Source organism: Amia ocellicauda, chromosome 12 (genome assembly GCF_036373705.1).
Source record: "Amia ocellicauda isolate fAmiCal2 chromosome 12, fAmiCal2.hap1, whole genome shotgun sequence".
NCBI lineage: Eukaryota > Metazoa > Chordata > Actinopteri > Amiiformes > Amiidae > Amia > Amia ocellicauda.
Genome location: NC_089861.1, coordinates 2,240,989 through 2,254,785, shown reverse-complemented (window position 1 = coordinate 2,254,785; position 13,797 = coordinate 2,240,989). Strand labels below are relative to the sequence as shown.

The window sequence follows — 13,797 nt, the reverse complement described above, 5'->3', positions numbered from 1 at the left end:
GTCATCTAGTTACATTTCATGACAAGAAACTAATAATAATACAATAAACCTTGTGTGTGTCAGAGAGAAAGCGAATTGTGGAGGTGGGGTCTGTATACTTAGAAAACTGGTTGTGTTGATGCAAACTCCCTCACACACACATACACAGATGCATATATATCTCCTTCAGATAGGATGGTCCCACACATTCCTGTCCTTAAAGATGATTGTAGTGACCACACAGGTGTTTTTAATGCATTTAATATGTATATATGCAGCTACACCAAAGACTGAAAGCCTGGAGAAGGATACATCAAAATAGAGAGGAAGTCTGTGACATTATCTGCTCTCTCTCGGTTGCCGCTGGCTAATTGATCCCAAAGGTGCGTCTGCAGCCACCGGTTCCACAAGGTTGTCCTCGAATCCACAGCGGCGACAAAAGCCCAATCGCTCATTAACCCACGTCACCAACTTCCAATTTCCAAAAGCAGTCTTATTTTTCTCCATTCAGACGTGCGTTTGATCTCTTTGCATAATTATGATTTATAAAGGGGTCTAAGAAGCCTCCTGGAACATCGTTTGTTTGTCCTGCATTGAGCAGATTTAGTTCATTCAATCTGTTGGGGAGATGCATTATACTGTTTATCAATGAGCCGGACACCAGGCAGGAGATTTGCATCTGGAGTACGGCTCGTAATTGTAAGGCATCAAACAAATAAGTACAGTACCGTCTGGTTTTAATGAATGATAATTTAATCATTTGCAGTCTTACTTAACAGCAAATTAAAGAATGGGTTTTCAATTCCTGTCATTCGATATTATCCGAGATGCAAACACGTCCTTGTTTTGTTATTTGTGAATAAGTCGATCGGTGGTTTGTAGCTCACATCGTTCTCCGTCTGCCAGATATTTCTCACCAGTCAGTTTCTATCTCCAGCACCTCAAATCTGAAAGACATGTGTGATCATGTCCTGTGAAGCGTTCTCGTCTGTCTTTGGCGTGTTTAAAGAGTACGACAGCTCCTAAGGCTAGGATCCCTTAACTCTAACCTTTTGATTCGTGGTTTTACAGTTTCTGTTGTGCACCTGGCCTTTCTCATAACTTGCTTTACTGTATCTAAATTAATTTATCACAATGCCTGCACACGGCTAAAGTCTTTCTAACCCCCCCAGCAGTATCCGAATGCTTCAGTTATGCTTGGATAATCTGCAGAACTTTAGTCAGTGTAGCTGCCGCCAGTCACCCAGTTTGGTCACATCTACACCACGGCTCTTTGCTTTGAACTGGACATCGTTAACTGCAACCCATACTGTGTCTTTGAAATGGATCACAGATGCATTGTGGGTAGTTGTGCATCACTCTGAAACTCTGTTCCAAAAGACTTGTGTGCAATTTTTATGTTCGTTTCTAATTGAGAAGACCAACATGCAGTGCAAATGCAACGGCTAAAGAGTTGAGGTCAAGGAAACCGATGTGTGATGCATATATTTACATGTCCGTATAATTTGCGGTGTCAGTTAATTTGTTTCATTGGATATATTTGTGTGTGTGTGTGTGTCCATTCTTAAATATATTCTGTCTTGTGTTTACTGAGAGCTACGATCACAGGAGAAGGTATCTAGGTGTCTCCTGATCATGTCTTTCACACGTCTTGGCTCTATGTAGATATCCCGACACAAACCTCAGCTTTCGTCACGTTAGATATCAGTGTTTCTTTAATGGCCTGCCTTTCCCCAGAGAGTGATTCAGAGAAGAAATTGCCACCGTGAACTTCTATAAAAAACCCAAACCCAAAGCATCATTCACATCTGTTTTCTCCCTTCAGTGCAATCAGTGCGCTGTGTTGAGATTCAGATCGGAGTGCACTCTCTCTTTTTTAATGTTTCTGCCCGCGCTGGGCTCCTTCTGGACTGTGTGATCAATCAACTTCGGTTCTCTTTAAAGTCTAGTCCTGTGGCTTTGAAAATGTATCGCAGATCTGTGCTGAAAAGCTATGAATCCTATCACAACACAGTAGCTATTGCAGAAGGACACATTACCACATAAAAATTGCTGTGGGGACAAAAGGCAAAGAAGTACACCCTGTCAGTGACACTGCTGTCACTCCTTTGGAGCCATGAAGACAAGACCAACACAACCCCCCCAAAACATGCTCATTAGAACAATAAGACATTATTTTAATGACTAAATCCATCTTAAGAACATGAGAACATAAAAAAGTGTCCAATCGAGCCCATTCAGCCCATCGTGCTCGTTTGGTGTCCATTAATAACTAAGTGATCAAGGATCCTATCCAGTCTGTTTTTGAATGTTCCCAAATTGTCTCTTCAGCCACATCGCTGGGGAGTTTGTTCAGATTGTGACGCCTCTCTGTGTGAAGAAGTGTCTCCTGTTTTCTGTCTTGAATGCCTTGAAGCCCAATTTCCATTTGTGTCCCGGGTGCGTGTGTCCCTGCTGATCTGGAAAAGCTCTGGTTTGATGTGGTCGATGCCTTTCATGATTTTGAAGACTTGGATTAAGTCCCCACGTAGTCTCCTCTGTTCCAGGGTGAAAAGGTTCAGTTCCTCAGTCTCTCAGTAGGACATTCCCTTCAGACCTGGAATACGTCTGGTTGCTCGCCTCTCTAAACGATGTGGTCTGCATATTTCCTTTTTGTAATGAATCTAAACGTGACAATCTTCTGTGCAAAGGCTTCTGTCAGTGTGCAGTGTCAGTTCTGCCCTCGTGTCATTAACATGACGGCAGCCGTGTTCGTTCCGAGACCCAAATCCCGACTGGCAGCAGGAGCGTTTCTTTAATGAGCTTCCTGCGGTTTGAACACTGTCAGCTGAGTGCTGTCTTAATTGGAAAAGGTGATCTAAACCATTTCCCAAGCAACACGTGTGACCCCAGCTGATGTCCAGAGCTGGTTTGTGATTCAGATTGTAAAGCAAGGAGCTGAATGCGTTGGTCTTCATTAGAAAAATACACTGTGATTCTCTTGAAATTCACTACGTTTAAACTTGCCTGATCCATATAATGTCATATCTGCCAACTAAGATGTAGTCTTAATAAACAGAAAGCTACGGGGATGGTCTAAACCTAAGATTTAAAAAAAAGGATTTTGCAAGATTTTGCTAAGACTGACACCAGCGTGAATTAAAACAATGCATGTCTTCTTATCTTGGCAAGCTACTGCATTGCACATTTTGGGGTCTAGGTGTGATTATTCTCCTTTGATTTGATTCATGTTGAAATTAATCCTGACTTTGCTTACAATTCTATCCCCGAATTTGGGATTGCCAGGGGGGGAAATCTGTCATCCAGTTGATTGGCTGGACTACAACCTGCCTGTTCTTTTAAATGGAGACCCTGGAAACTATAGGAGCCGCGGGCAGGAAGTTAGTTGGCACGACTCCGGGGAAATACATAATTACATATCAATCACGCAGCCACCATTAACCTCTACAAGGCAGTGTACTGTTTCAGACTGGAGTGCAGATCCCAATCGGCAAATCCAGAAACACGCATAGCTGTGCAAACAAACAGGGAACAAGGAAATTAACTCAAAGAGAGTGCACTGATAGTTAAGTGCAGGGTAAACTGTTTCCTAAACAACTCTCTGCTTCTTCATCTTGTGTAGCAGATTTCTCTCAGAATGTCACAATTTAGGAAAATATATGACAAGTTTAATCAAGCGATATGAAATATTTAAATTGCTTCAAAAGTGTTGATAGTTACAGGGAACTCATCTCTTTATGGTTTCATCTGGTCTTTCTGTGCCGAAGGCTGAGACGAGCACAATCCTCCTCGTCCTCCTCCCTGGCTCTGCATAATAACTAACTGTTCAGACACAATTAAGGCCAGCTGACCTCCTGAATTTGATTATTTGAAGGTTACCTTTTTTATGTGCAATTTGTCAGAGATTTAAAATACCAGGGCTTCGCACCATGACATTGTATTAGGAGTTACAGACTCTGAATTCTCCTAATTGCATCCTTAGGCGATAAGAGATACAAAAAGCCAGTCTCTGGAAGTAACTCAAATTGTACGGCCTGTTAGTTGCTGGCAGGCTTTTGGTTGGTTGTTGAGACAGGACAGGGCAAAGAATGATTATTATTAGTAGTATTACTGTATAATTCTAAAAATAAAAATGAGACGTTGAAAACGAAGAACATCAGACAGTGTCCAATCGAGAGGAGGCCATTCGCCCCATCGTGCTCGTTTGGTGTCCATTAATAACTAAGTGATCAAGGATCCTATCCAGTCTGTTTTTGAATGTTCCCAAATTGTCTCTTCAGCCACATCGCTGGGGAGTTTGTTCAGATTGTGACGCCTCTCTGTGTGAAGAAGTGTCTCCTGTTTTCTGTCTCAAATGCCTTGAAGCCCAATTTCCATTTGTGTCCCCGGGTGTGTGTGTCCCTGCTGATCTGGAAAAGCTCCCCCGGAAGCTTTAGAATAATGGACGGCTGGACAGCATTTTATTTAATCGAGCCCTTTGTCGGTGCTTGTGATTTTAGGTTCTAATTATGTTCTTTTTCAGCATTTTCATGGTGCTTTGAGAGTGTGGAAAAGAGCCTTAATCTTCAGAGGCAGCTCTTACTTTCACTTCACATCTCTGTCCGCGTTCACTGTCCAAAGCGATCGAGATCGTGCTCATGTGTGGTTTGAGGGGTGTCTCTTGTTGTGATAAAGATGTCATCTTGTGCAGTGTGAGTGCAAGGATGAGAAAATTAAACCGAGCAGATCTGACAGCAAAACATGACACCCCTTTTACATAAAAACATATCCCCTCAAATAACTTCATGACTTGTTGACCATATAGATCAGGGCTTTTAAGTTTTAACCACCTTAAAGAGGCTGTTTGTTCTGTCTTGTAACTCCTCAGACATGAATGGAAATAGAACTTGGCTTGGACAATTGTGATTTAATTCCTTTATTATTATTATTATTATTATTATTATTATTATTATTATTATCATCAACATCCCAAAGATAAAGAAAGTGTGAAATTAGTAGTACTAGTATTAATGTTATGCTTCTCTGTGCTCAGTTTTGTTGCTCTGTGATTTATAATAGAGTTGGCAAAACAAACCTGCCCCCCCGCCCGCCTTTCCACTGGTAAACAACAAATTCAAATGAACTTTTAATGTTTGAATATGAGAACGAATCTCGTATCACTGTTCAGCTCAAACAACCCTTAATTAAAATGCAAAACCCACTTCCTGCATTGACAACCTATTAAGACAACTTCTGTCCACAGTGAAAATTGTTAAGCTGTATAAATGAGATTGCTTATATGCTGGCGAAATAATAATGATTAAAAAACAAACTGCTCAATATTGCGTATTAAGTGGTTATTATTCGTATGCATTGGTGGACTCAGGGTTGCGTGGCTGTGGGGGGTTGTTTATTTGCTTACACGTTACTGCGCAGCTTTAGGGAAATTAATTGTAATGCACAGTCGGCATGGTAATTACAGATCTTATTGAGGGGTGATGAGAAAAGCTTAGTATTTAACAAAATAATACAAACAAACAAACAAACAAACAAACAAATTATTAAAGTACATAATGGATCTGTGTGTTGCGTTCAAATAAGTCTAATACAGACTCTTTAATAGAAGCTGCTGTGTGATTTAATTTAATTCTTCTCCATCACTTATTTCTTTTATTAGCCTCCTTTTTCATAAACAAAATGCTTCCAATTTAAAAAAATATATCCCAAAGGTGTTTTTTTTTCTCTCTCTCAGTAGTGAAAAACATGCTCTGATATATTCTGTAGCATCATCACTGTTTATCACATCAGCTTATTAAAATGTATAAATGCATCCCGTTTATAAACGTTTGTTTGGATGTGTTATTGTTAGGTTAAGGGTCTGGCCAGCTCTCAGAGTTAGGGTTGGTGTCACATTTGGAATAAATATGGGGCTGTGACTGCTGATATCTCAGATTTTGCTTAGGGCAGAGGATACAGTTGGACAGAGAAGACGTTAGTTAGACGTTCAGGGGTTGGTGCTGGGAAAACTTCAATTTGGATTTCATTAAAGACACAGCTGGCCTTACTATTACATGTAGGGTGTTGGTTACGTTGGTTAAGTTGGTTAAGATTAATTAAAGTCTACATTGATGAGGAACTCTGAGCCTAACCACAGCCCCACACAGCCTGAGACTCTTCTTATTCATTCTTCTTATTTGTCCTTTTGTAGATTTTGCTGGTTAATTTGTCTTGACACTAACAGGCACAATTCCCTGACACTCGCAGGGGACAGAAAAGGTGCACCTCAGGAGCATTAATGTCTCTCTGTTTTGGACGCAGTGTAAATGATCCGGCACTGTGACCGTGTGTTTCGTATTCAGTCAGTCTTATGAGGATCACCAGCAATGCTCGTACCTACCAGGGTTCGAGTAAATACGCTGTCTGTACACCTGATATTAGCGTAATGCCTTCTCATTACACACAACCTTACCGAAAAGGTGAATAGAGAGAACGCCATCTCCCAGATTAATTCTTTTGGCTCTTTAAAAATTTGAAAAGCTCTTGAACGTAAAAGGATTGATTGGGGATAGTTTTGTTGCTACTCGAACCGAAGGAAACAGTAATCCAGAGATGCCATTGATGCCATTGTGTAAAATAATAATAAAAATGGCTCTTCTGCTGAGCCGAAGCCCAGTATGTGTATTGAGCAGTCCTGCCTGATGGTGATGAATGAGAGCATTTGTGTGTGGACAATAAGATTACATTCATGTTATGAAAAGGTGATTTAATTGAAATCATTTCATATTTAATGACGCATTAATCAAAGGGGCAGCGAGGACGGGACATTAATTCCATGGCAGTATGAACGAGGATCGCTAACCGTCCAATATGGTTTCTGCTCCATTTATACTGATTATCTCGCAGCACACAAAGTAACTGGGGTAGAAAACTCATTTTGTGCCATTAAAATAAACAATACAATGAAAATGAAATGTACAGATCGATATAAAAAGCTTCATCACACCTAGTTACCATTTATCTCTGCATGTATTCCCTCAGGGTGCAAATATAGCTGGGCGCTGGTTCTCTGTTATGATGCGATAAACAGGCCTAAAGCTCAGCCGGTTCGCAGTCAAAACTCACACCACACCCAAAGGTGTGACAAAGCGGAGAGAAAGTGTGCCAAGTGCCATCCCCCCAGTCTCCATTGACTCAGTTACCCCGGTGCAGTGTTGGCTGCTTTTCTCCACAGATGCCCGTTTCCTGAAAGCTGCTCAATTTCATCCGTTGGGAATTTGGAGACCTAGATTGCGTCTCTCTAGAGGTCTCTCTGTCCCAGACCACAGAGGCTCAGTCATATCAAACTGTCATTTCAGCCCCAAAATTATCTTGGCCTTTCCTGATGAAGAGGTGTCTCTCTGTGGTGGTGGTTGTTTTTGTTCATAAGTGTCTCTCTGAGTAACACGGCCTTCTGCTGACAGTGTGCAGCGACCTGGAGCTCCGGGAAGTGGTCAGCAGACTGAAAGACTGGTTCAAGGTGCTGCACGAGAACGGAAACCAGAACAAAAAGATGAAGATACAGAGGCCAGAGAGAAGCCGTAAGCTAATTGCTTTAGTTACTTGTGTTTGTGTAAATATGATATGTGTATGTAATATTTGAACTGATGTTTATTTGAATTGTTGATAAACAGAGAACCTGTCTGGAGGAAATAGCACTGCAAGCAGTACTGGATGCATTGTGTTTTATTTACTGAAGGAAGTGCATCTCGTTCACCTGTCTGCTACTCAAATACCATCATTAAATGCGTCTTGCTGAGCCACGATCACCAAGTCTGCTCCTCGGCACGTCTTTATTTATATGCTGTTTTGAAGACAGACATAAAAAGGAACAATGACGTGCAAAGCCAGCTCTAGAAACACACAGTGTGATTATTTCACAACTGTGCGATAAAAAGGACCTTCTGCATTGAATTTCAGGAAGAAAACTATTGGATAAATTCATGAATTTTAAGCCTCTCATCTATGGGTTAATCTAGCAGCGCTTATATCAACTGTAAATGGGTGCTGTAAGAATTTAGAGAACTAAATTGCAGTTGAAATCAATGTGCCAACAGAAAATACAGTCAGAAACTAATAGTGCTTAAAATACATCTATCCCCATATATTCACTCTTTAATATGGTGCCTGAAATATATATATATAATGTTTCTTCCTTTGATCATGAGAAAATATTCGTTTTAGACGACTCTAGTTTATTATTTTAAAGTCCAAACATGTATTGTTTTTGTATTCAATGATTGTGACAATGTTATATTTTATTCTTTAAATTAAGATTAAGGCTTTTCTGGAGATAATGGTAATTAGAGGACTGCAAATGGGATTTAGTGCTTTTTAGAAAATCGCGGCGCTAAATCAATATTACCTCGGCGGATTATTATATTGAAAAAACAGCCATTCAAGGTAATTGTTGGTTTTAAACAGAGATAACTGCAGCAGTAATTATGTGAGTGGAAAAGCCTTTAAAAAATAAAAGGTGCATTTAGCAAGTAGCAAGCAGAACGAACAGTGATACGTGCACAGCCGAGTTAATGCTTATATAACGCAATTATACATATGCCTGGAAATCGTGAGCTCATTAGCTGTATAAAGTTACCCTGATTTGACAGTAAATATCTCCTTCGATTTATTTGAAATGTCAGCTGGGCAATTAAAATGTGGACCTTGGAAAGAAACGTTCTCACCTCCCACACAGGAAGTTAACTGATTAATGTAGCCGGGGGGGACAGGCATTGGTTTAGGTAAAATAAATAGGGAAGAAAATGCCCAAGCTATTGAACTAGACCGTGAAGATCGTGAAAACACTCTGCTACAGCTGGTTTGACAGAGCTCGATTAGCACCAAGCTCAGAGTCCCCTACCTAGAGTTACGCTGGGTCGTCCTGGTGTTACTGACATTATACTGCATAAAAATGGGACACTGACACAGGACTGGTGTGTTTTCAATGTCTTTATAACATAGACTCTTAAAAATAGTCCTCGCCTTCTTTTACTTGTCGTGTTTGGAAAAGCAAATATAATTCATCTAATTGATGTGCTAGCAATTTGTGAGCAATTTGCTATGAATATTTCTGTTTCCATCGATACATTTCCCTCAGTACATGTTACACATTACATAAATTCACTGAAATAAATAAACTGACTAGCTTTCAGTGTCAGGGACGTAATGTTGCAGGAAAACACATACAGGATGAAACTTTGTGTGTGTTTGTGCCTTAAATGCATCTGTTTCAGGTTTAATAATGCATTTGAGGGTCTACTGTTATGCCTGAAAGTTTTAGCTGACACCTTATATTGATCAAAACTTTGACCCATCTGCTAAAAAGAAAACTACAAACCTGGACTAATAACATTAATTGGCAGGATCTAATTGTTCTTTTGTTTACTTCCTCCCAGGGTTTGATACGAGTATTCTGCCGATTTGCAAGGACTCTCTGGGCTGGATGTTTAACAGGCTAGACACGAACTATGACCTCCTGCTGGACCAGTCGGAGCTGTCCAGCCTGTATCTGGACAAGAACGAGCTGTGCACCAAGTCGTTCTTCAACTCCTGCGACACCTACAGAGACGGCTTGATCTCCAATAACGAATGGTGCTCCTGCTTTCAGAGACAACAAGGTGAGCATGGAATCGCTGTGACGTTCGACGATGATAACCGCGTTTAAGATCGACGTGGAAGATTCTCATATCCATTTGATATTTAAAATAGTATCCATGTATTAAATGTTTTATGCTTTCATTATTTTAACTCAAGACTGTTTTTTTACTGTGCTTTGCCTCTCTTTGCAGACCCTCCCTGCCAGACAGAACTGACCAATATCCAGAGCCAGCAAGCGGGAAAGAAACTCCTGGGTGAGACATGAACTGGTGTTTAATCTGCATGTAACTCAAACAAATATATACATATAACTTACCTAATTGTGATATACTGTGCAGTGCTTGAAAGTGAGATAGTCATTACTGTTTGGGGTTTCTTCCTGCTTCCCCGAGGTTTAACGAATCATCGCACAATCAAATGTCTCTGTGGCGGCGATGGGGGGGTTGGCACAGTGTTGAGCGGCGCCAGGCTGCACCGCCGCTAAATGGGATGAAGTTTGTGTGGAAAAAGTCAACCTGAGCTGTGAAATGCCACTAACACGTTGTGACACTTTGAAGAATGAATTGCTGGAAAAGTGCAGCCCACACAGTTCAGGGGGAAAGTGGCGAGGAAGAGCTCATTTATGTCGGGATCAAACAGCATTAGACCCGATCGCAGGCAGAGAGGAGGTCGGGGGTGCATGTGGAATACGAAGGTGTTTAAATAGCAGAAATTAATTACACGGCTTTCTTCTCCTTATTTTATTTCTCTTTCAATGTCAGCCACATTTCTCCACAGTAACTTTATGAAGTTAACATTTTGGCTTCTCCCACGCAATGATTTCCTTTTCTTTTTTTTCTCCCTGGCAGGTTTGATTTATTTATTTTCTCTGTCTGACACACACCAACTGATAGCAGCGATGAAACCTCTTTCATTTCACACAATCATCGCTCTCTTAACTAGACAGAAAAACAACATCCTTTATAGACGCTTATTTGTTTATAGAGAGATGTGCGTCTTATGTTTTTAAAAAACATCAAAATATCATCCCGGTTGTTTTGATCTCTGGCTGAAACAAGAATTAAATAACTTTAATCTCACTTCAGAGCAGAATGGATAGCAGTTTATGTCTCTACCTGTAGTAAATTAAGTTGGAAGTTATACACATGGTGAACACATAGTACTTAATTTACATCCATATTACGTGACGTTCACAAACCTTCATAGCTGCATCACAGTTTTTATTTAGTATAGCGCCTCGTCAAGCCTCCATGAATACATTCATTAACGTATTCATCTCCTCCTAGGGTTATATATACCGTCCTGTGACGAGGACGGATATTACAAACCCACGCAGTGTCACGGCAGCAGCGGCCAGTGTTGGTGTGTCGACAGATACGGGAACGAAGTCGTGGGATCCAGGATGCACGGGGCTTCGGACTGTGGTACGTCTGCATCGAGAGTAAACGTGTGCGTGTGTGTGTGTAAAGACAGGTATTGGGACATCAGACGAACTCACAGGAGACAGAGGAGAGTTCAGCCACGTCCTTGGGCCGTAAAGGTCACTCGTCTGACTGATCGATGGACCGCAATAGTGAATGTGTCACCGCAGGTCGTTTGTGTGCCATTTCTTCATTGTGCTTCGTGTCTCATTGTCGCCGTGCTCCTGTCAGGTGTGGAGCTGGAGTCTTCCGGCGACTTCGGCAGCGGCTATTTCCAAGTGTCGGACGACGAGGACGGGGTGGAGGGAGTCCTCATTGACGAGGACGAGATCGACGACGATGACGAGGACGAGGGTGACGACGACGACGACGAGGGATACATCTCGTAGTCGCCGCGCTCTCACAAACTCCTCTCCGTCTCAGATTGCACGTTTTCTAAGGTGACAACCCATGCAGATTACTTCCTGTACCATACTAACAACCCACGGATTCAACTCAGCGTGTATATTTTGTATAATGTAACCTCAGATATATCCACTGAATACATGGGAGTTTTTATTTTTGATTTCTTAGTCCTACCCCTGAACCCCACCCTCCCCCATTTCTTTAGGAAATGATCAATCTTTACATGTAGTTGTGTGTTAGGAGTTGCTTCAACAGACAATTCAAACAACCAAATGAAGACGACACCTTTGACATGGAAATCAGAGGAAACAAACAGTAACAAACACACACATACAGCGAACAACAAACAAACAGTGACGACAGTAGCTCTATCGGCAGCCTTGACTAACCCCGTCGTGACGCAGTGACGCAGTGATGCAGTGCTTTGTGTTGACTAGAGTCGCCCACTGACGCATACACTTAGGAGACGGCTCTATAGGAGGAAGGGTCATCTCTTTCCTGCACTAATCTCAGCATCTTAAAGAGGACTTTCGAGTACTTCTCGACATTTTCTGAACATTTTCGACACTCTTCTCCCTATTCCAGCAGTCCAGCCCTCTCCAGAGCGCTGCAATTAGTGGTAATCATCCATAGCATGATAGAAGTCACTCCATCATATACGATGCAGTTTTTATTCATTGCATTGATGACGATTTCTTTCTTTTCTTCCTGTCCTTGTTGTCCGCACAACGTACATGGGGACTGTCTGTACCGTAGTAAAGATTTTTCTATAGAAATTATACACAAAAACATATATACAAAAAAAAGATAACATTTCTAAGAAGTATCTAGACAAAGCAAGGTTTTATGTGTTTAAATTGAAAAGTGTGTCCGAGTTGCAAGCAGTCTTTTTTTCTCTCAGATTTATATTTGCAACAGTGTTCGACCTTTTCAGTCAGTTTATTATTGTTGTTATTATTTGGAAAGCATAATGTTGTCCCTCGCCAACAATTGCGTAGAATGTACTGTTATTAAACATGTAATCGTAATAATAGTAGAGGGGGGACATCGGTGTCCCTGTCCTAAGCGAGAGGACACTACGGATTCCTCCCTTATAAAGGACAGAAGATGTGTGTGCCATGGTGTACGATACATCTTAAACAAACTGCCGCTTCCTGTCCGATTGATCAGTCAAGTGCGAATATATATATACACACACATGTATGATGCTGACAGGTTCCCACCCTTAATATTGACTCTTAACACCCTCAGAAAGATCATTATGCCCAACCTAAACATGGACTCTGAGTAAAGATCTTTTTAATCATTAGTGTTGAGGGATATAAATGTGACAACAGTTTAATTTGACCCGTGATAGGTGCTAAAACACACAGACACAGCTCTGCGCACCTCTAAATATTCAGCACCTTTTCACCTTTTCAAGAAAAAGAGTCTCAGACCCATTGTTGTCGGCCGTGCCTCAGGGATGGAGGCGTGGCGGGACGCTCTGTCGCCGCGCTCTCGGACAACACCGCCCCGATTATTCTGTCGGTTAGACACAGCTGACATTATGTTACTTCAAGATCTTGTCCAGTTCATGGCTGACCAGATGTAACCGCCTATAGCATCGTCCTCGGTCCATGACTGGGAGCCGGTGGGTCGGAGCAAAGGCTTGTGTGAGACCCCTGCTTTGTAAGAGTAGAGTTTAGACCGTAGAAAAGCACAGACATTGTGTTTTCAGCTTTTTTTAAAGGTATTTACTGCTGCTGGAATTTTTGTTTTGTTTTGTTTGTTTTCTTCTGTCGTTTTGTTCATAAAACACATGGTCTGTGTCATACGATTCTCATGTAGCATAACGACTGATGATGTACCTGTAGAGGACATTATTTTAATCGCAGTTATTTGACATTTGACCAGCATGTTGACAGACGTGTGAGCGTGGGATTCCCGTGACAGGCCCCTGCGGCCCTCGTGTGCTGTGAACGAGTCCGCTTGTGTTCAGTCATTTGCACAATTGGCTTCAACATCAAATGAATCTTGATCTGGATTGTTTTTTCTCTATATTTTTTCTTTTTGCATTTAAAAAAATGATAATCATTATCTTTTTCAGTTTAAATATTGTTTAAAAAAATGCATTTTTTACAATGTATGTATAATTTGCAGAAATAAAAATTATGTTAGCCAATGGCTGAGTGGCGCCTCTCTATTATTTGGAAACAGCAGACATCACGAATCTCGGCAATTTTAATTAGGACTCATCTACAGGAAGTGTCATAAACTGCAATTGAGGTACATAGACCAAAATACACACTCTACTCATTGGAAAAGGCCATTTCCCATCAAATGTCCTTCACGCATCTTTGCACAATTTGTAGTTGCGAAGTTGTGTCTTTAAAGAAAA

At 41.2% G+C, this 13,797-nt stretch overlaps 1 protein-coding gene across 2 annotated transcripts in view; it reads left to right on the top strand.

Annotated features, from left to right (window-relative positions):
* spock3 (SPARC (osteonectin), cwcv and kazal like domains proteoglycan 3) overlaps positions 1-13,581 on the top strand; it is a 60,788-nt gene extending 47,207 nt beyond the window's left edge. For both annotated transcript variants that reach the window (XM_066718060.1, XM_066718061.1), the window contains exons 7-11: positions 7,419-7,535; positions 9,390-9,611; positions 9,783-9,845; positions 10,878-11,015; positions 11,244-13,581. In XM_066718060.1, the coding sequence (XP_066574157.1) occupies positions 7,419-7,535; positions 9,390-9,611; positions 9,783-9,845; positions 10,878-11,015; positions 11,244-11,401 (698 nt within the window). In that variant the 3' untranslated portion in view covers positions 11,402-13,581. The remainder of the gene's footprint in view (positions 1-7,418; positions 7,536-9,389; positions 9,612-9,782; positions 9,846-10,877; positions 11,016-11,243) is intronic.
* The last annotated feature ends 216 nt before the right edge of the window (positions 13,582-13,797 follow it).